This window comes from Penicillium odoratum (assembly GCF_028828045.1).
Source record: "Penicillium odoratum strain IBT 22623 chromosome Unknown utg000004l_segment0_segment0, whole genome shotgun sequence".
In the NCBI taxonomy this organism is placed as follows: domain Eukaryota; kingdom Fungi; phylum Ascomycota; class Eurotiomycetes; order Eurotiales; family Aspergillaceae; genus Penicillium; species Penicillium odoratum.
In genome coordinates, this window is record NW_026643146.1 from 154745 (window position 1) to 176490 (window position 21746).

General features: G+C 45.7%; 5 protein-coding genes across 5 annotated transcripts; 4 read left to right on the top strand and 1 right to left on the bottom strand.

Moving 5' to 3' along the window:
• Positions 1-5361: 5361 nt before the first annotated feature.
• Positions 5362-7362, bottom strand: N7520_004319 (alpha-mannosyltransferase; the record flags this gene model as incomplete). Its single annotated transcript, XM_057138253.1, has 1 exon — positions 5362-7362. The coding sequence occupies one exon, from the start codon at positions 7360-7362 to the stop codon at positions 5362-5364; it is 2001 nt and encodes a 666-aa protein (XP_056996460.1).
• Positions 7363-8618: 1256 nt separating this feature from the next.
• N7520_004320 (ice-binding family protein) lies at positions 8619-10049 on the top strand (the record flags this gene model as incomplete). Its single annotated transcript, XM_057138254.1, has 1 exon — positions 8619-10049. The coding sequence occupies one exon, from the start codon at positions 8619-8621 to the stop codon at positions 10047-10049; it is 1431 nt and encodes a 476-aa protein (XP_056996461.1).
• Positions 10050-12839: 2790 nt separating this feature from the next.
• N7520_004321 (uncharacterized protein) lies at positions 12840-13232 on the top strand (the record flags this gene model as incomplete). The annotated part of the gene is made up of 1 exon (XM_057138255.1): positions 12840-13232. The coding sequence occupies one exon, from the start codon at positions 12840-12842 to the stop codon at positions 13230-13232; it is 393 nt and encodes a 130-aa protein (XP_056996462.1).
• Positions 13233-16577: 3345 nt separating this feature from the next.
• On the top strand, positions 16578-17393 carry N7520_004322 (LOG family protein; the record flags this gene model as incomplete). Its single annotated transcript, XM_057138256.1, has 2 exons — positions 16578-16612; positions 16712-17393. 2 exons carry the CDS (start codon positions 16578-16580, stop codon positions 17391-17393), a joined length of 717 nt encoding a protein of 238 aa, XP_056996463.1.
• A 1742-nt stretch (positions 17394-19135) lies between these two features.
• Positions 19136-19505, top strand: N7520_004323 (uncharacterized protein; the record flags this gene model as incomplete). The annotated part of the gene is made up of 2 exons (XM_057138257.1): positions 19136-19322; positions 19369-19505. 2 exons carry the CDS (start codon positions 19136-19138, stop codon positions 19503-19505), a joined length of 324 nt encoding a protein of 107 aa, XP_056996464.1.
• Between the last annotated feature and the right edge of the window lie 2241 nt (positions 19506-21746).

The following is a 21746-nucleotide window of genomic DNA, read 5'->3' on the forward strand; positions in this document are numbered from 1 at the left end:
ATATCAGAACAGATATTGATATGGAGTCAATTTGCCTCCTTCCCGAGTGGACAACACCACTAGCATCTAGAATTAGGCAGGACTCTCTAGGTATGCAAGCTAGCCGGAACGAAAACATTCGTGGCGATGCCGAGGGATTCGCGACCGACTAGTGGCTGTGAAGGTAGCCGTAAAATAGAGCAGATAATGGCAGAGAGCAAAAGGAATGGGCGAGCGCGTTGTTAAAGATTCTAGCTTGGAAACCACTTGGACTAATGATTGTTGACTTCCTCCTATTACGTATCACATCACTATGCTTCTTCCCTTAAATCAACGTGGACTTTCAATTGACTCACAATAACATACCTAAGAAACGAAAGGCACCAAAATCAGTCTGCGGTGTGAAAATTGACTCGGTGTTAAACCGGCGAGACCTCGACTGACACGATACCATGTGCTATTTCAACTTTTTGTTGCCGGCAGATCATTTCGACCGGCTCTGCTCGCTCCTGTTTCTCTCGCTTTATATGTCCTGTTAACTCCTCCAGAGCCTCGGAGTTCAACACTGAGAGTTAGCAAACTGGGTCTTTGTGAAAACAATATTTCAATGAAAGCTGGCGAATAAGTACATATGTATAAGAGGCGGTATAAAAAGGATTAGCATGCCTTCCTTGGCAGTCGACGCTATTATCATAGTATTCAGAATCGTTTGATCCGCGGAAACTCTTTCAATTGACTTTTGCTGATCAAATTGTAGCTACTCTGATGCTTTCTTCATAGTTCCCGAGTCTAAAGTATGGGGTTGTGAAATAGCATAAATTCATATGTGTCGGTGTCCCTGGGTCAGGTGACCTGGGCAGCGCTGGTATCCCGTTTAGGACTAGCTTAGTTTGGGTCTGGGGGCATACTCTCCAGATTTTCTGCCCTTTTCTCTTTTCTCCCCCCATCCCCAATATCACATATCTTTCTGTGAGTGAAGCTTTTACCTACAAGTACTGTGGTCATCTTCCCCCAGCTTGGCGGCCCTTTGGCGCCAAGAAATTGAATATCATGCCTTGAAGTATATAATTTATTAGAAAATCAAAATTTTAGTGATAGGACTTTAGCTCTACTTATCTATTTACACATGGTTATCATGGATAATTGGATGGAAAATTTGGTCAAAACTCCATTATTATAGCTGGGAACTCGTAGTGGTCCACCTGGTGGGTGGTAAAAGTGAAAGGCTCTTTACTCGATAGCTTCACGGGAATTGCTCCGACGAAATCGTAACTCAAGCTGAGATTATTTGCCACGGGTGCAGTCAAATTCCAACTCCCAACTTGCTGCTAGAACGTATCAAACATAAAGCCCCACATTGGACCCTGCAACAAAACCCGATTTCCTGATATAGCATAGCGTGATTAGGCTGTGCCGTAACCCGCAGAAACCCGCACCCGAACCCGCCCCATCCTCCCTATGGGTCGGGTTTTGGGTCGGTCTGTCTAACCCGCATGCGGGTTGCGGGTTCTGATGGGAAACCCGCGCGGGTTTATGGGTTACCCAATGGGTCGTCAAACAGGACAAACATAGAAATTTATGTATAAAACTGTACCTAAAAGGGGTGGTGATCCGTGCACCACGGATTTTACCTAACGTGATCCACGGTCGCCCGAGCGACACGGCCGCGCGAGCGACCCCACCAACTTTTCAAAAATCACCAATTTTCAATGACTATTAAAACCACAAAAACGACATAAATTTTGTTATCTAAAGCTAGTAGGGCAGTAAGTATATGTATGCCCTTTTATCCCGCACCCAGAACATGTCATTTGCCGCCGAATTATAGGCATAGAAGGTAAGGTAGGCTCAACAACCGCATTTGTAGATACCTCTGGTAGATATATATCTTTACTTACATCTTCATCCTTGTAGACCACATCATCTTCACCACCCTCTAGACCCCCAAAGATGCCTTTCTGGGTAGTAAATTTTGGTATTGTCTCTCTTTTTTTGGTCTGTTTCTTATTGGTAGCCTCTAGCTGGGCGCAGCGATTCTGGAGAAAAATATGGTGGTGGACCACTTTGATAGTCATGTTGTAGGTCTTCTCAATCTCCCTTTTTGTTGGTGAAGAAAGGATTGAAGAAGAAGATTCTAGACCTTTTTTGATCCGAGATTGCGATTTTGTGAATTTTGAGAGAGTCCAAAGAGTATTTGGATCACTATCACTACCGGAAGAGAGTGGTCTTTGAGAGATGATCTCGAAAGGAGGAAGAGAATCCAGGCGCACATTTAGCTTTTCCAAGACTTTATTAGCATCGAATGGTGCTAATCCAGTAGCTGAAAAGCTATTTTGTATAGTAGAGGTCTTAAAAGCACCAATTCTCGCATCTGCGATTATTTCAAGGAAATCCTCCTTATCAATAGAGTTCACTCCATTCCGCATCAAGGTTGAAACCGCTCCTCCATAAAGCCTCTTCAAAACCGAAAAACAGCCCACATCCAAAGGTTGTAAAAGGTGAGAGGCATGAGGAGGCATGCAGATTGCGATAATTTGGTTTTCTTCGCAAAGTTGGTCAAATTCGGGGGTCAAATGACTCCCATGGCCATCGAGGACCAGTAGGCAATATTTTCCCACTCTTGTCCCAATATTTGGAATAAAAAGGTGTTTCAACCACCATAAACCAATTGTATTGGTAGTCCAGCCATTTTCACTCATAGTGAGACGTGCTCCTTTTTGATTCAAAAGGAGAAAGGGGCGTAGATGCTCTGGAAACATTTTTCCCTTGAAAATGAAGAGTGGAGGCATAACACTTCCAGAAGCTCGAATACACTCAATTGTGGTTACCCATTCACGATTTCCAGCCTGCAAAAGAGCTCTTTTCCCGTGGTATTCTGCAGAAGTGATAATTTTTTGTGTTGCGCCGATACCCATAGCAAAACCACTCTCATCAAAGTTGAAGATATCGTCTGAAACAATACCCCACTTTTCAATGGTCTTTTGAACTAAATCAAACCATGGCTTAATGATCCGGGGGTCTTCTGAGAGTGCTCTCTGATAGTCGTATTTACGAGAGAGTCGAGTAGAGAGATTCGGGTGTCGTTTGATGAATTGAGAAGGCCAATTGATACCAGTGGTAGATGGTGTGTTTTTCTTTGCGATAAGTAAAAGATTGGCCATATCTCGCAACATAGGCAAAGTAAGAGCTGCACCTCTTGAGTCCATATCAAGTAGCCAATTCTCTATCGATTGCTCCTCAATTTGGGTGAATATGTGACCAGATGCCCTCTTTTCAGCAGCAGATTCGCGCCCATTGATCCGGGCCTTCAAAGTTGAGACAGGTATCTCAAAAGATCGTGCAGCAGCTGCAGCAGAGGGATATTTACCATCTTTTATAGCTTTTATAGCTAATAAAAGGCGACCTTCTTGCTCTATCAATTTTGTTTTTTTCTCAGAGCGTTGGGGTGGCATTTTTGTTGTGGTTAAAAAGTATGTATTATTATTGAAGTGGATTTTCGATGGGGTCGCTCGCGCGGCCGTGTCGCTCGGGCGACCGTGGATCACGTTAGGTAAAATCCGTGGTGCACGGATCACGACCCACCTAAAAGTGGTTTATTACATAAAAAATTGGATTTATCCATCCTTTTTAGGTATAGTGTTAAAAAATTATGCAAAGATGGGCTAGCGTGGGTAACCCGCACCCGATCCGCAACCCGCCCCATGCGGGTTGCGGGTTGACTTGACCAACCCATGGGTTCTGCGGGTTCGGGTTGCGGGTTGACTTTACCTACCCATTTGCGGGTTATGGCACAGACTAAGCGTGATCCTTAGTCCGGGCCTCTTCTAGTCTCCTCAAAAGCCATCCTCGGCTCCTAGGCGTATTTATCCCGCAAAAACTTCCCTAGTCAGCGAAATTTCCTTATTTCGGTGCTTAGAGTATACTATATCCTATATCCTCCGTGAAAACTTCCTAATCACACTATCGGGTCCACCCCACTGTCTGCTAGCCTACACTAATACCGGAGTCCCAATTTGACCCGGCACTATCCGCCGAGCTTCATACCCAAATTTGAGAAAACGCATGGATAGGGGTTGGTAATGATTTGGTCACATTGCCTTGCACTAGTTGGTGGCAAAGCTCTTCTCCCGTCGGAATTGAGTCCCATCTGGTATCGAATCTAGCCTCGTTCCTATATCAAATTATCTGCTACTCTGGGCTTCTCCCTGGACGGGTATATGGCCAATTCTTAGATAAGATATTGATAAGCTGGGCAGAGCGTGTTGAATTGGGCGATTGGGTGGTCGCGGAGGATGGCGTTTCTGGAGGGATGGAAAAGTTCAAGGAGGCTGATATGTCTATTCATTGGGAGAAGTACTGTACCCCAATGTCTTGGTGATTGTCTAAATATTTCAGATCTGAAAAAGGGGAAAGCTACTAGTTACAAGATATAACATAGGTTGGGTCTAAGGGTTGGACCCAAACCCAATTGGTTGGGCCCGACTTGGGTTTTGATGTAGCCTAAGCTAGACGTCATCTGCGTATTCTCTGGAGGCAATCTTGGCCTTCCCTATAGCGCTCCGAACTACTAACAAGAATTGGTGCACTATGCGTTCAATTTCTTCAGCCACATCGACCCCGACCACACCCTCCTCGACCGCATCCTCACCGATAAGCTTGATAAGAAAAGCAAGCGTGCTAGAACGAGTCGCTGGAGGCTTTAGTCTTAGAGGTTATGTCATTTTGCTGGAAAATTCCATGTAGCTCGCGAAAGGGACCTTGATGGCTGAGATAATCTGGCAGGCAACCAAAAGGAAAATAACTATGCGAGGTTCCTACCAGGAAGGGTTAACATGGTCATGTGTTTTGGATACACGCCCACTTGAGAACCACGACTTGCACTCGAATGCACCTCTTCTATCTGATTTCTTACAACGTGAAGGAATTGCGAGGATGAGAAGCGGCTGGAGATGAAGCAACAATGAAAATCTCGAGAATAGCGAATCTTCTATCAGCGAATGTAAATAATAATTTCTCAGCAAAGCAATTTCGATGGCCAAATCCTCAGTTTGCCGAGCATTTCCAACCACGCAGAGAGGTAGGCGTAATTGTCCAACACATCTCATTCATGTTAACGCTTCACTACTGTACTATATCATGCCTATTCCCTGCTGCCATTGGCAATTATATTTACCGAAACTCGTCAGTATAATAACAACTAGTTGATAGTGTACCACAGTGGTCCCATCACAGTCGAATGAAACTCATCGGCAGGAAGTTGAAAGCATGACTTCCGCAAATAGTTCATTGCAAACTCTGCACGGAAGGACCGTCCACTTTGACTATCTCTGATGAATCGACATGCAGCAAAAAGAAAAAGGCGAAATGAACTAGCCAATAATATCATTTATTTGCCATTTTAACCAATTCCCCCAGCCACTCCGTCTCTTCATCCGTAAAATCCAGTGTCGCCGCATTTGACAAGCAACACACATTGTTCTCCTCTAACTGCCATGCTCCTGGTTCCAACACTTCATTCGGCTCTTCCATGAACACCTCGAACTGACCGATCTCCTGTTTAGTCACCGCATACTTGTTCTTGTACAGCCACCCATTGAACCACAAAGGACGCTTGTTGCGGTCCAGATGGAGGAGTTGGGGCGCGCAGATGGTAAGGTCAGCTTCGTGACCAGGTGCCATTTTGCGGTATCTTTTCGTAGCGGTAGCCGCAAAGCCCTGCGTAAAGCCCTGGTCGAGGTCCATGGCGGGTAGGTTGTTGGGTGGGTTGAAGTTTCCGGGATCCTGAACGACGCCCATTATGCCGGTTGCACCAGGGTGGAAAGCATAGGAGGTGTCACCGGCGAGCTCCCAACCGATCCAGAAGGTCTCTTTGTCGCCTAGGTTTTCAATGATATTAGTAAGATAGACGGGATGACCTAAAATGGGGGCGGGAGCCAAACCATAGACCATATCATAGGTTCCCACAATCCCCGCCATCTTATTCCCATTCCTATCGGGCCCATTCATTCTGCTTACTAGTAATAAAGCAACAAAGTGTGTCCACTTATCTACAACTACAACTCCGGACTCTTGCATATGCCCACTTTTCCCAGTCCACAACCTGCTCTGCCGTACCTGTTTCGAAATCGGCTTTGGTAAAATCTGCTGTAGCCACCTTTTTTTGCTCTCGGGCATGATCATCCTATCTTTAAAAAACAGGGCGCCTGTGCGCATGTAGTCCTCGTCATTGAAGAGCACCTCGGGATTGACAAAAAACAATGAGTCGGCGTCGATGAAGATGACTTCGCGGAAAGACGAGAAGAGAATAGAGAATGGCTTACCGGCCCATCCGGTAAGCCGCCAGCCATCATCGCTAACCATGGCGGAGAGATCACGCGTCACCACGCCGGGGAGAGCTTCGAGCTCGGCTCGGAAGTCTTCGCTCAAGTCGCTGTCGCCGAGATACATGATTTCGATAGGTAGCTTGCAACCAAGGGTGCGGAGGGAGGGAATAGCAGCGAGTAAGAAGGACACGTGGTTATCGCCCGCCGTAAACACGACACCACGACCTCCATGGTGTGACGATGCGTGCAGGCTCATATGATCTCCGAAGTATGGGCTCGTCCACGGAAACAACAGCGCGGAGAGCTTGGCGAAGAACTGGCGATAGGATTCGTATTTATGGAGCGCCTCAGGGAAGGTTTGCTCGCTGAATTTGGCACGTATGTAGGGGACGAGATCATCCCGAACGTAAGTATTATTATTGTCTTCCGTGACGAGGTGGAGTTTCTCCCAGGCTTCGAAGAATTGTTTGTATGCGCGCGTGCGTAGACCGACTTCACGCAGCTTTTCCGCGCCCGTTCCTATCACGGGCCGCAGAAGCTCTCGGAGGTACATTTCATTGGGAATTATAGAGAAGAGGTAGTCGAGGGCGGAGTCGAAGTCGTCGGGGAATATGTGTCTGTACTCCGTATCTTTGTTGGTATATTTAGAAGCCTTGGGGACGTAAGGCTGTGAATTTTTATCTTTCATTGATACAGACCCATCTTTGGCCTGCGGTTCCATGGGAGACGTCGCTATGGATTTCTCGGACATATTTTGCGATGTTGAATCCTGCCACCATACCTCCGCGGTCCTTACAATAGCGGGGTGAATTCGCCAGAGTCTGTCCTTGGCCGTATCAAAAGTCGTCCGCGTATTCTTTACATCCGGAGTTGAAGAGTCAGTCCAGAAGTAAAAGTATGATACTGTTAACCACCCTGCTGCTACTACTGCAAACACGAGGTGAATGGTCCGGAACGTCATCCACTTCCGTCGTACTTTGGCTTTGAACGTTGCACATGGCGGATGAGATCGGCCTTCTTTAAGCGGAGTTGAATGCTGCGGGAGGTAAAAGTCAATCATCGCTGTGGGAGGACGATCGTGAGAACCGCAATGGGACAGGAGTTGAAGATTTCGCAGACGGGGCGATTTTCGATGGGAAAGGATAAAGAACTTGAGAAACTTGAAATACTAGGTTTTAACCAAAGCGCTTCAAAATGCTGAATGTGGCAGGCCATGGCAAAGCACTCACTTGTTAAACGCATTCCAAGAAAAGGCAATTATCCCTTCCAAGAGAACACAATTATCCATTCCGAGAAAACGCAATCACCCTTTGCAGGTCTGAACCATCGTCAGTCAGTGCAAACAAGGGGAGGTATCCTTTAATCGGTGACTTGTACACCATAAGAATTCTAGCTGCCGTGTTGTGTTTAGTGAAAAGGTGGGAAGGGCCCCAGCTACTATCGAAGGTTGGGGCAGGCTCAGCTACGAAAATCGGCCAACCTTTTTACATTCCGACCGTAAGTGGATAGTGCGATACCTAGCCCTTGCACAGCAAATTCAGTTCTGACACTCTCAGCGTGATTTTGACACCTGCCATGTTTTTAGTAGAGAAATATTGGCCCAGCCGGATAGCATATCCGCTGTAAGGGGCTATTGGCCTGACAGCAAGAATGCGGATATGCCGAGCCAACCGTTATTATTCTTCCCCGTGGCTCCTTCCAAAAATTTCAGGTTTGAGTTCCGCCAATGATCATCACGGTATTCTATTGCGTTGTTAAATAAGTGAAGACAGCCCGTTCCTGAGGTGACTATAAGGCGCGGACCTCTTATAGACGTGACTCAGTAGTCTGCGAATCAAACTGACAAGAGTTCGTGATTCTAGCGAGAATAATGTTCAGGGGTGTTGGCTCGATCAACGCGTATCTTAGCCTCCCATTGTGATTATTTTGGGGCTTTGACGTCTTATCATGCTGTCAAATTGGGGTGACTTGCATTCCGTTTCCTCATTCTCTTATTAATTGTCATCTAACGTCATCAGTTCAATGGTATTTCAACGCGATATTTTGAGGGAGAAAGGGGAAGTCTGCTCCTTACAGGGTGGCATGTTTCACTCTATCGCATTCTCCTTGGTCGAAACGAGGCGCCATATCTCAGCCTAGCTTTGGCGTTGCAGAAGACCGGGCCATTGGGAATTGTTTACATTGATAGAATGTGGAAAATCATGGTATTCAAGGACCTCCTTGAGAACAGAATCTGGAAGTATTTAAGGAGCATACAGCGATGAACATCACTGCTCCAGTTTACTTATTGCATTGAATTTGTGGAAACTGAAAATCATGTTCCTAAAGCTCCTCACTTCCGCTCTCCTCTTCTCTACCTTCAGCAATGCACTAGATCCAGTTGGCCTAGGCACGGCTGCGGCCTACCTAGTCCTTGGTGGCCAAGCAGTGACAAACACAGGCCCAACGATTATTGACAGTGGTGGCAATCTTGGAGTCTCTCCGGGAACGTCTGTCACTAACTTCCCTCCTGGAGTAGTAGATCCTCCAGGAGGAATCCACATTGCCGATGCCAGCGCAGCTCAAGCACAATCGGATCTAGTGACTGCATATAATGATGCAGCTGGCCGGCCATCTGCCACACTGGAACCGACAGACCTTGGTGGGCTAAGGCTTACTTCTGGTGTATATCAGTCTGTCCCAGGCAGAGGTCCAATGACCATTACATCTGGTCGCACTCTCACGCTTGACGCTCAAGGAGACCCGAATGCGGTTTGGATCTTTCAAACCGATTCAACCCTCATTACTTACAGCAGCTCCACAGTGCTGCTGATTAATGGTGCCCAACCTTGCAATGTCTTCTGGCAAGTGGGAAGTTCTGCTACCCTTGGGACAACAAGTAATTTTGTTGGGACCCTCATGGCACTCTCATCTATCTCGGCTCAAACAAACGCGGTAATTCAAGGACGTCTTCTTGCACGTAATGGGCAAGTGAGTCTGGACAGCAATAAAATCACTCTTCCGAATTGTGCCATCACCACATCAACCACTTCTACATCGACCACTTCCACATCGACCACTTCCACATCGACCACTTCCACATCGACCACTACGGCGACAGGGCCAGTCATTACACTGCCTATCATAGGTCCCATAGGGCCCATTTTAGGCGGCGGCATTGGCAACGGCGGCGGCATCAGCGGCGGCATTGGCAATCACAACGGTGGCGGCGGCGTCGGCAACGGTGGCGGTGGCATCGGCAACAGCGGCGGCAATGGTAATGGCAAGGGCAAGGAAATAGGCAATGGCAACGGCGTCCCATTGGCCATCAGCGAGCATAACTACTACCACGACCAAGGCTATGACCACTATGGAGCATACGGCGACCACCAATATGGAGCAAACAGCGACCACCAATATGGAGCAAACAGCGACCACTATGGAGCATACGGCGACCACCAATATGGAGCAAACAGCGACCACTACGGAGCAAGCAGCGACCACCAATATGGAGCAAGCAGCGACCACTATGGAGCAAGCAGCGACCAATATGGAGCAAGCAGCGACCACTATGGAGCAAGCAGCGACCACTATGGAGCAAGCAGCGACCACTATGGAGCATACGGCGACCACCAATCTGGAGCAAACAGCCACCACCATGGAGCAAGCAGCGACCACCAATATGATCGAACGGCAAACATGGAGGATGTGCAGGAGGAAATTCAGCACGCCCAGGAAGCTGCTGACTTGTACAATGCACGCCAGTAACATTGTTGAAGATAGCAGGATCATGATATTTTTGTTCATGGGGAATTCAGATCATTCGGGGGCTTTTGGCGAGGTCATGTCGTTTAGAATAATTAGGTCAGAAAAAATTGATTGATGCGGAGTTCTCTCGCAGTAGGTAGACTAGTTATCCCAATCTCCCTAGCATAAGCTTCTCGACTAGACTTCCGCAGAACGCAACTTGGGTCGAAGGTCTCGACCCAAAACCCAACCCGGACCCAATGCTGGGGCCCCAATAAAACCCAACTCGACCCTATTCGACCCAACTTTTTGCACATATCTTGTATGTAAAACCTTGTCTTGTCTTGGAAATACAGTATTTAGGCCAACTACTGTCTGCACATGACGGGCCCGCCAGATGTATCGCTTGGCTCGGTTATAATTTGCACCTCCAAGTCAAAAGGGCAGAAGAAAATACAGTAGTACTGTTATTTTGAACTACCATTTAAGTTGACATTCGTCTTGTGGAATTTCTTTGACTCCATCATTAGTTTTCGCCTTCTGTCAAGAACCGCTGGTCATTATTAATGCGCATTTATACTTCACCATCTCTGATTTTTTGAATGAAAGAAAGTTTGGCGATAAACGATCAAATCGACTCGTACTTCTTCCTTGTCTAAGGGTTTCAGCGTAGATAATACCTAGCTTCTGGTCACGAGCCAAATCCATGACACGATTTCCCAAAATATCACTAAGGTCTTTGAAGAACCTAAAAAGTCCTTGGTAAGTAGATACTTCGTCTATGGTGTAATTTTTCGTTATGGTAGCAACATAGGAAGCGCATTTTACTTCGCCCATCAAATAAAGCCGCTCAATAGACTATTGGTGCTAAGGCCTTGGCGGTGGGGCTAGAAAAGCATTAGTGTACATTGGTCAAGGCAATTTGAATCACTGTAATGCACAAACTTTTTGCTCTTTTTTCCTATACCGGTCCGATGAACGTTGACCCACACGGGCTACTTACCCGGCCATTCGGATGCGACCCTGATATTGCGGCAGTGTCCTGGCTGGCACATTCTTGAGTGGAGAAACCTTTCCAAACACGTGCTCAGGAATGTGTCAACAGGCGGACCCCAAAAATATGTATATGTATGTGTGCATATGTGTAAATATGTATATATGAATAGAACGCGTCGCTACGAGCACTCCAGGGGCTAGCACAGGGACACAGGGACGAGAAATACCGAACTAACCGACCATAGCTGGCCCTCCTTATGGATGCGCCCGCGAAGGTCAGATCGTGAGAAACTCTTACGACCATACTAATGTCCTCCGGTCTTAGATATAGTGTGAAGTTTGATGTGTAGTAACTAGCACATGGAACAGGAAAGAGTGAAAGCTTCTGTCACTCAGAAGAGTCGGCCTCCGAAAAGCCTATCGCTTTTGTGTACTTATGTGTCTGACCTTCGCTTTAGCTGGTAGGAAACATAGTGGGTCGTACATCACATTCTTCACCGGTTTAAAATTTCTTCAAACATTGCTACGAATAGCTGAAATAACAATAAATGGCGATATAGCGCTATAACGTGATATCATGGGGCCATTTCTAGATCCCTAGGGGTTCGAAAATATTATGCGCTCGTAAAATAGAGTCGTACCTCTTCATGAGAATAATCCGAAGCCTCTGCACAATAAAATGAGAACAACTAGCATCTAGAAAATTAATAACAATGCTGCCACGCCATTCACAAAAGGGTATTAGCCACAGCATTCGTACAGGGGTCTTGGCTTGACTGACTCGAACCGACCTCAAGCATCGGTTGTGTCTAAAATTGAGTTGCACCATGATACGACATCGTATAGTGCCAAAAAAGACTTTCTGTGTCATATCTTCATTATTATTACTCATAATACGCATTGTTATACAACTGTTACATTCATTTGCGACTTTTTACAGCTAAATGAATCCTCCCAGGGGTGATGTATTGCCGATCTTTGAAAAGCATGATCGAAATGAGCGTCAGCATCTTGCAGGGATTGTAGAAAGGGATAGTATCATAATCATAATACTCCTGATTTGAAGTTCCTTGGGCAAGTATGGGCACTCAAATAAGACATTCTTCTATCCAAAAAACGAAAGAATGAAGCCACTTGCGGGGTGAGATTCCTTTCTATGGTACTCTTATTGGCGGAACTAAGACTTGATCCATGCAAATTACAGCATTCCGGACTATTGGGACTTTGTCACATTGCTATATGTGAAAATTGAACGTTGGATTCAAAAACCCCCACGACAGCAGAAGATTCAATCTACTCAAGTTCAAGGCAACTTTTGCCAATATGGACACCCAAGCTTACAGTTCAAATCCGACGCACTTATTGTTTTGAATCATGTTCTCAAGGCTGCTCACATCTGTGCTCCTCTTTTCTAACATCGGCAATGCACTGGCCATAAATCCAGCCCGTTGGCCTTGGTACTGCTACGCCCTTTCGAATTTTTGCTGGCACAACAGTGACAAACACAGGCCCATCGGTTGTTGGTGGTGATGTCAGGGTTTTTCCAGGAATGGGTGTCGTGGGCTTCCCCTCTAGGAATGTACATTGAATAATTCATGCTGCCGATGCGAACGCACTTCAAGCAAAATTTAATCTAGTGATTTCAAATAATGATGCAGCTGAGCGGGCACCCACCGCTCTTTGAGCGGCAGACCTTGGAGGTCAAACACTTGTTTCTGGTGTATATCAAGCCACAAGCAGATTGGGGATTACTGGTACTGTCACGCTTGACGCTCAAGGAAACCCGGATTCGGTCTGGATCTTTCAAATCACATCATGATTCGCCGCCTCATTACTGCAAGCTCCTCCCGAGTTGTGTTGGTCAATGGTGGCCAACCTTGCAATGTCTTCTGGCAGGTGTCAAGTTCCGCTACCCTAGGGACAGGAGGCACTTTCGGTGGGACCATCATGGCACTCACATCTATCTCGGCGACCACGGACCTGGTGATTCAAAGACGCCTTCTTGCACGTAATGGGCAGGTCAGTCTGGACAGCAATACAAACAATCTTCCGACTTGTACCACTACGACGACTTCGTCTACCACGACATCGTCTAGTACAACATCATCTACTACGACGTCGACTACCGCTGCCACTCTGCCAATTATCACCCTGCCTATAGGTCCAATAGGGCCCATTATTGCCAATTTTTGGCGGTGGCGTAGGTAACAGCCATGGTGGCGGCAATACTATAGGCAATGGCAATGGCAATGGCATCCCCAACGGCGTTCTCGATACCATTAGCGGCAAAGGCGATGGAAACGGTGAAGGTGATATGTTTCCTACATCGTGGAAACCCAACTCATTCGACCAGTAAAACCACCAGGAAGGCTATGGCCAGGATCACTATGGATCGTACAAGGACCAGTACGAAAATCAACAAGGCACGATGTCTACAACGATCATAACTAAGCCAAGCGCGCCATCTAAGACTTGTTCAACGACGCCTGCAATCGAGGAATATGATGAATTCTCATGGCCTACAGCTTTTCTTTTGGCTCCCAGGCCGTACTGGGTATTATCTGCATCATATGCTTGGGGGTTTGTTCTGTTCTTAATTATAGTGTTTCATCTCTCACTGTTATCTTGTGGTTGTCTTAGGATTTGTTTGTCTAGGTAGGATTGAGCACCGAAGATATTATAGTTATTGGTAAAATTCACTGATGCTTTGAGTTTTTGCTTGTGGGAGATTAATATCAGGTGCGCCAGTAAAGTTACGGGTGGGACTGTGCAAATGACATGAGTGTTTGCGTAAACGAGAAAATTTACATTCGAATATGTCAGGCAGATCAAGCCGGATAAATGTCCAGGAAAAGAGATTTATCATTCACATTCTCAGTTTCTTGGCCATGGAATAGGTGCTCAGTAGGCCACAATTGTCTCATTATCGCCCCACCTAAAATGTCTCAAAGTCTCGATTCAGCAGATCGCCACTTGAATTTGGAACTGGACGCCCTATGAAATGAATTCCCGGATGCCCTAACGCCTCTGTCATACCTTGCCACCGGGGCTATCAACTCATTAAAGAATGTGGCAGTGCTTCTCTTGAATCAGCATTTGAATTTTAGTAAATATTCATCTGAACAGCCGAATGCAAACACGGAGAAGACTGGTTTGGACTAGCCCTATTGGACCACGAGACCCGTGGGCACAGTACTATTTCTCCAGTTTCATTTTCCTGGGGGAACTTTTGGGGGTGGAATCCGCAGTAGTCTATGCAAAGTCAGTATTATCACAAACTCTCCCATTTGCCGCGACGAGAGTCGATTCTCGGAAGCTTGGCGTATATTCGTCACCGAATCCTGGAATGTTATATATATATATACATGCAATTCAATTATAATCAAGGCGCTGTGACGGGCCTTTGTTGATTCTAGCTATCGTTATACTCCCGATAAGGCGTATCTAGAAATTGCGATATGCGGAGCAAAACTATCTGTGGTGGTGGATCTAATGGGCCTAACCCATGGGGGTAATTTCATTGGAAACCAATGGATTTAGGGTGTGAAGTTTCCGAAGTTGCTCACAATGCTGGGCTCACAATGCTGGCGCAAGTATAGCTTGACTTTACCACATACAAAGCGTCACCTGAAGGATGAGTTAGAAAGTTTCACCAGATATGTAGGGCAAAGACTGATCAGCTCACATTTGCTTGTAATGCCACTCTGTGTAAGTGGAGAAGTGGTGGTTACAGTGATTGGTGAGCTAGATGAAGTACTTTCATAGTATGCTGGCGAGCACGTAGCTGGGAAACTGGTGCTAGCCGGCATTGTGACGTGAAGTGATAGAGCGTGCACGGTATTTAAATAGCCCGTCTTAGCAATCACCTTTGTGTCCGAAGATAAAGGCGGATTTGCTATTGAACATGAATTAGAATAGGTAGGCTCAGCTAGGAAGGGTTCTGGTGGGCTTTGCGCCATAAAAAGCCTAGGCCGAACATATGAAGCTACCAAGGCTATATTCATTCGACGTACCACCGTGATCGAAGCGTATCTAAGCGGAGCTAAGTGGTCGTAGTGAGTACCGCTCGTCTAGGCTATATACTGTAGTGGGGAGACTCGGTCCCTGTACGGATTACCATACCGTTACGGGTCACATTTCGTCATGTAAGGGAAACGGTCATATTAATACGAACTTAGCACTAGTTACAGAATACACGCACTTACACATCTCTCACTTTTGACCTTTGTCGAGGGATCCACTGCTCGCCGAGGGCGACCTTCGGTCGTGGTGGGTTTTGCTGAGTATATCCGATTCGTGCGTCGTCAGTGTACAGCCAACGAGCGTTCCCCTCTTCAATACGTACACTGAATCTCGCCCTTAAGTCTCGATCGCAAGCGTACTTTTGCTAGTTGGCCTTGTACGAACTTAGGCCTATAGAATAGACCCTTGTTAGCTATACTAGGCAGTACACTAAGTTAAGCTATACTTAGGATCTAAGTCAAGTCACTAGAGAATAAGGGTATCTGTCCAGGTTGATCATATTATCGAATTTTTGGGTATAGATATTGAAGCGTAGCCAGGCTTATGTGAAATTCGAGGTATTGACTGGTATAGGATATCTGATCAATCGGACGGGGATCGCCTCAAGATGTGTCTGACGATAAAATATATGGAACCCCCTTGGGAATATTAACCTGACCTAGCTTACTCAGCTCTGTGAGCTCCACTGGGTAGGTCATATGCCTCGGTAATCTAGCGAGCGGTGGTTACTGAATACAACTACTATAAGCCAGTAATATTGACCCGTCCTGGCCGACACCTGGCTAGCTCGGGGCTAACAAAGGCGGATTACCTAATTTACACTTATTCAGAGCGGGCAGGATAACGGGACGCTGAAAGGCACTCGAAGTTTGGCCAATAAAGCAACCTGGATATTGGCAAAAATGACTTCTAAGCCTGCTCGCTATGCTTGACATTGGAAATTTCGAGACCTGATAATCAGTTCCACCCCCATCTCCGTCAAACTGGATGGCATCTGTGTAAGGCTCTGAAAATAGTTTAATGAATGCGAATATTTGAATTTTAGCTGAGTATCATGGTGGTTGAACCTTATGACAAGATTGGGAACAGAATTATAGATGAGGTATCCGGCTCCTGTAAAACACAGCTCCTAAAGTCAACAAAACTCAACCTACTATCATTTTATCTCAGCACATTCATTTATTCTTTTCGGAGGTCTAGTCATATTGCCGTCCTAAAATAACTGGTCCCACAAAAGGGCCCTTTCCCTTCCGTGAATCACATCACTGACAAATCAATATCCCTGATTTAACGCCATACGCAGATTCAAGATGAGAGGTGCTTAATAAATAGGGCTGAGTTTCACTTATAGTGAAATCAAGCACGTGACTCTTATTGTTCGGCTCGCCGGTATGGAAGGAAAATGAGTCATACGAAGAACGGTCCTCCAGCGTACTCGGGAACCTCCTTGCTTTTGTTTGTTTAATTATCGTTCTTGCTTTACTTTCAACAGTTCAATAACAATACTTGAATATTTGAATAATGTTATCAATGGCCAAGGACAAACCAGCTGTCGTTTGCGTTTTGTAAGTCTTGCTTCCGCGACGATCCAGAATAATTCTTCCCGCAAGTGACAAAACATTTGAAGAGTGCTAAGCTAAGCTATCCTTCTACCTGGCATCTAGCTGCGGCTCCAGTCCAGGCAATGACCCAGTCCATCTCGAGGTAGCTCGGGCTCTAGCCTACGAATTTCACGATAAAGGTGTCCAACTCGTGTATGGGGGTGGCACTACAGGTCTAATGGGTGAGATTGCCAAGACGTTAGTCTCATTGTCCGGACCGAAAGCTGTGCATGGTATAATTCCGCGCGCCTTAGTTGAAGTAGCCGCGAGAAACGGTGCTGGCGAAGGCGGGTTTGCGTCTGCCACCGCAGGAGGCAAGGCTGCCGAGCGAGTAGTCTCGGAAACGTTAGTTGGAAACGAGATACCAGAATCGAAATTCGGCATCACGACAATCGTGCCCGATATGCATACGCGCAAGCGGCTAATGGCAACGAAGGTGCTCGAGGGCGGACCTGGGTCTGGGTTCGTGTCATTGGCTGGCGGATATGGAACAATTGAGGAGGTCATGGAGATGACAACGTGGAACCAGTTAGGTATCCATCGTGTTGGTATTGTGTTATTGAATATCAATGGCTACTGGGATGGTCTTCTGGCGTGGGTGCGCGCCGCCGTTCAACAGGGTTTTATCAATGGCGGGAATGGCGCTATCCTGACGGAGGCACATGACGTGAAGGACGTGTTGGTCAAGCTGGCTGAATATAAATGCAGCTCTGACCGGTACCAATTGAAGTGGGGGGAGGAATGATCAGATGTATAGCATGTGCCTAGCTAGGCTATTATAGGACTGGTTTTGGATATGCCTTGCTAGTACCATTGTGGTCACTCGCCATATCAATATAGAACCAAGATTTTTGGTAGATTAGCTAAGCATAAGCCTCAAATGAGCAGGCAAATTCCAGCCGTGCATTTGAGAAAGATATTATTCCATCTCTATTACGGACTCGGAGGCTGCTGTATCATGTTTCAATTACATCCAATCGGCTTCGGCTGCTGTCTTCTTTAAGTTTACGCACGTTATGACCGCGCAGCCACAACCCTTCGCTCTTCTGCTAAGTATTACTTTTGCGACATAATATCACGTCTATTACAAATTCTCAGTCAGGTTATTCTAATTTCTTATGTACTTTACTGACTTAGCAGGTTAGCTTATCGTAAAGGTCATAAATGCGGTCGTGGGGTTTGTCTATCTGTCGTCTTGTCCAGTTCATTTTGACCTGAATAAACTTTTACATGCATCTTCTACCTACCATTATTCCCGACAAAACTCTTTGCTATGTAACTTGGCCTGCGTATAATTGGGCGATCCTAGACGAGCTGCATTTGTATCGTTTTAATGTGGCGTCAAAACTAAGTTTTTGACGTTCATGGTATCACTTAGCTACGTATCACTTCTCGCACTTGCTTCGTTTCAGGGCCACAGCGTGAGACAGCGCACGTTACCAGTATTCTACCAGCGCTTGCTTCTCTTGTGGGGCGAGGTACTACTGGTTGGCGGCTTTATTGGCGATAGAAGGCTTGTCATTGGCCCGCTTCCACACAAAGTGAAGATATCTATTCAGTCGGACATGTCCCGTGCGGAATCGAGCTAGTATTTAAGCTTTCTCCCTGTCCAGGCTGTCATACAGCACCTTCATATGGGCCCTTGGGAGAGTTCGATATCGCGACGATCATCTTAACTTCAGGCGCCGAGGCGACAATCAATAAATTTATATTACATAGTTTCATCAAAGGATCGAGAATTGGGCCTACATGCAATTGGGAGTATGGTCATTTCCCCATCTACAAATATCTCTAGAGCCAGGGAGGTCATCAAACGCTCAGCCGAGCCCGCGCAACAAAATTGCTCAAAGGCCCCTTCTGCAAAAGAAAATACACCGAAGTTACGACTGGTATACAAAGCTGCTTAATATGCAGTATAAAGAGAAATTGAATTACGAAATTTGTTGAGAATTCTGGAAATTAGCCCGATTCATGCAGTGCGTAGTCCTTGGCCCCATTGCGGTTTCGACAGCTTCCGTTTTGATAGTAATTCAGTAAGCACCAGCAGTCGAAAATGGCAACCAAAAACTCCCAATGAAAATATATTAAAATATCCTAAACGGCTGTAGATCATCTGACGTGCCTCATAACAGTTATATACTTTCGGTGTCGCACGCGGGGGTCCTGGACCTAACTACCCACCGTGGGCTCTGGGATGCTGCTCCACATATGATGCGCTCATCTTGCGATTCCCAAGGTTATCGATAAGTCACTGGCCCTAGTGGCGATTATTGCTACCTTAATTATCCGTACCACATCGTATAAGAGGAGTGATCACGAGAACATATCACCTATCAGGCTGCATGACGTCATTTGAGTGGTGGCAAGTCCATTATATAGTGGGCTTGGGAAGCAATGGTCTATTCTTTGACGCTACTTTTCCAAAGTCATCAGTCAATAACCTCGAATCACTTGAATAAAAATCATTGGAGAAATTTCCATTGAAGTATGTCGGAATTCTTCCGCAGAGCGTCTGACGCGTTCCACCATCGCCCGCGCCAAGACTCAACCGACTCAACCGATATAAAGTCTCCCGACACAGCAAAGGCGCCCGAGCAAGAGCAACTCACTCAAAAGCCTGAGTCTGCTTTGCCTGACTCTCACAATAACAATCCTACTTCTGGTATAGCAACTGGTACGATCTCAATCCCCTCATTTGTATATTTGTACCTGATACCAAGGTCTCACAGAGAATGTTACCCATCCTAAGCAACGTCATCTTTGGGGATGGGATCACCGCCAAGGAAAAAAGCCCGAGACAAAACAGCAATCTCGCCAAGAGCAAAAAGAAAACACTGACTGGATTATGGGCACCTAGTTCTCAATGTACATATCGCTGGGAATCTGGCGGTTTCTTGGAAGGAGACTTACAATGACTCGGATATAAACATTCTCCCGTGACATTACTTCGTCTTGCTGAGTTTTTCATTTTTGATATATTTTGTGCCACAGATTGAAATGTTGTGTCTGTGCTTCAAGTTCTAGTGCCACTGATTCGTTTTTTGGTACCTAATTCACTTTTTGTGCTCTTCTCGCTCACACTATATAGTAAATACTGGGGAGCTACTTTGTTACCTGTCACCTGGGCAGTTTCCTAGCTGGCAGTTTAAAAAATCATTTTGATTGTATAGAGAATGAATTGATGCAATATCGCACTCTACATATTGAAGAGATGCACGCTCGAGGGCAGTACGCTCTACGAGAAACCGAGTCTCCCCACTATGGTATGTACAAAGATACATAGTGAATAGGGGAACGCTCGTTAGCTGTACGCTCTTGGCGACGTACGAATCGGATATACTAAGCAAAAACCCACCACGACCGAAGGTCGCCCTTCGGAGTGAAGCGGGTCCCTCGAGAGAGGTCAAAGTGAAAAGTGTGTGTAAGAGGGTGTATTCCCCAACTAGTGCTAAACTCGTATTAATTTGACCTTTTTTAACGGAACAGAATGTGACCTGTACCAGTATGGTAATCCGTGGTAGGGATCAGGTCTCCCCACCACAATAGGTATAAAGAGAGGAGACTTGCATAGAACAAAGGTATCAAAAGGGATATGAAAAATTGCAATGATACCTGCCTAATTTGATACTGGATTTAATCTTTCAATTATTATAGTACTACTAGAGCCAAAGTAATCAAAAGAAACTCTAACTAATCACAGAAAGGCAAACTTAATTCACTATTCAAAAGCAGGGGACATTGGAGCCAAACTCTTATCGCAGGAATACTGCACAATATTAGTATTCAAGCTGAGAATGATTGTATAATCAGGTGCAGTAACGGTAATATTCTCCAGGACACTAGTCTGCGTATTGGCATAGACAATGCAGAATGGATAGTACTGCCCCGATAGAAGTGACGCAGTGAACGTGGCTTCCGATAAGCAGTAGTAATCAGTTACATCAGTGTTAGACTTGTTCCTTCTAGAAAATGCTTTCGGTCCACCTCATAAGAGCAACTAATACCATCTGCCATTGGCGAAGTAAAAGTATAGTCGCCGGAAACTTCAGCGTATATGTATCCACGGTAATTAAGAGCGAATGTAGGCCGTTTCGAATGTTTAAATGGAGCCATAATTGAAGTATACGTGCTGCTGTCGGTGTCCAAGAAGAGGTAGGTGATCTTGTTAACGTATGAAGGAGTCATGTCCTTGATCTCTTCCACGGCCCATGTATAAGCGCCGCTGCATGTGATACTGTTGTACAGAATCCCTCTATCCTGTTTTTATGCCCATTGATAGCCTCAATTTCCACAGGCTGTCGGAATCGGAATACCATACTATGATAGAGTGATTGGGGACTTTATCATTGCCTCTAACAGTACTTAGCTAGTAGCTACATAGCCATAACCCCTAATCCTACCAAGAGCCTCTAGGTCAATGATGACTTTTAGTATCTATATTACTATTCAAAATAGGATATTACTATTTTATCTACCCCCTATTACTTGGGTACACTGCAGACTTTTTGGACTTGCGTTCGAAACCTCCATTAGACTCACTTTTTCCTCTTCTCCTTCCACTTCACTTTTCTTCTCCTCTTTTTTCTGTCTTTGTTTTCTATTCCCCTATATGTAAATTTGGAGAGCCCTTTGGTCATTTGTCTAGCTTGTTGCGAAAGCAAATAAAATACTGGATAGGATACCGAGTAGGAGACTACGTAGGCTCCGCGCTTTTTGCGCGGCGGAGAGCCTCTAGCATGCAATTATAGGGAGAAATTGACCTTTTAAGTGGCCACTTTCCTTGCCTGTGCGCCACTAGATTTCAATGCGTATACCTAGTCCCACTCTAAGTACAAATCTCTGCTTACCAATAGGCCATCTCTGTCACATTGAAAATAAAGCTCTAACCATTAGCGTAGTTCTCATCCTTTGTATAATCCGATGCGCTGAATATGTATAGGCACACCTGGAGTGTGTTTTGGTACTGCAATTTGTCAGTATATGATCATTTAGATTATGTTAGACAACTATTAGAAATTCTACAGTCACTCCCCTTTTTCCTAATTGGGAAAAGTCAAAAATGTCAAAAGTTCGACAAGTACATCGGCAGAATTACTTT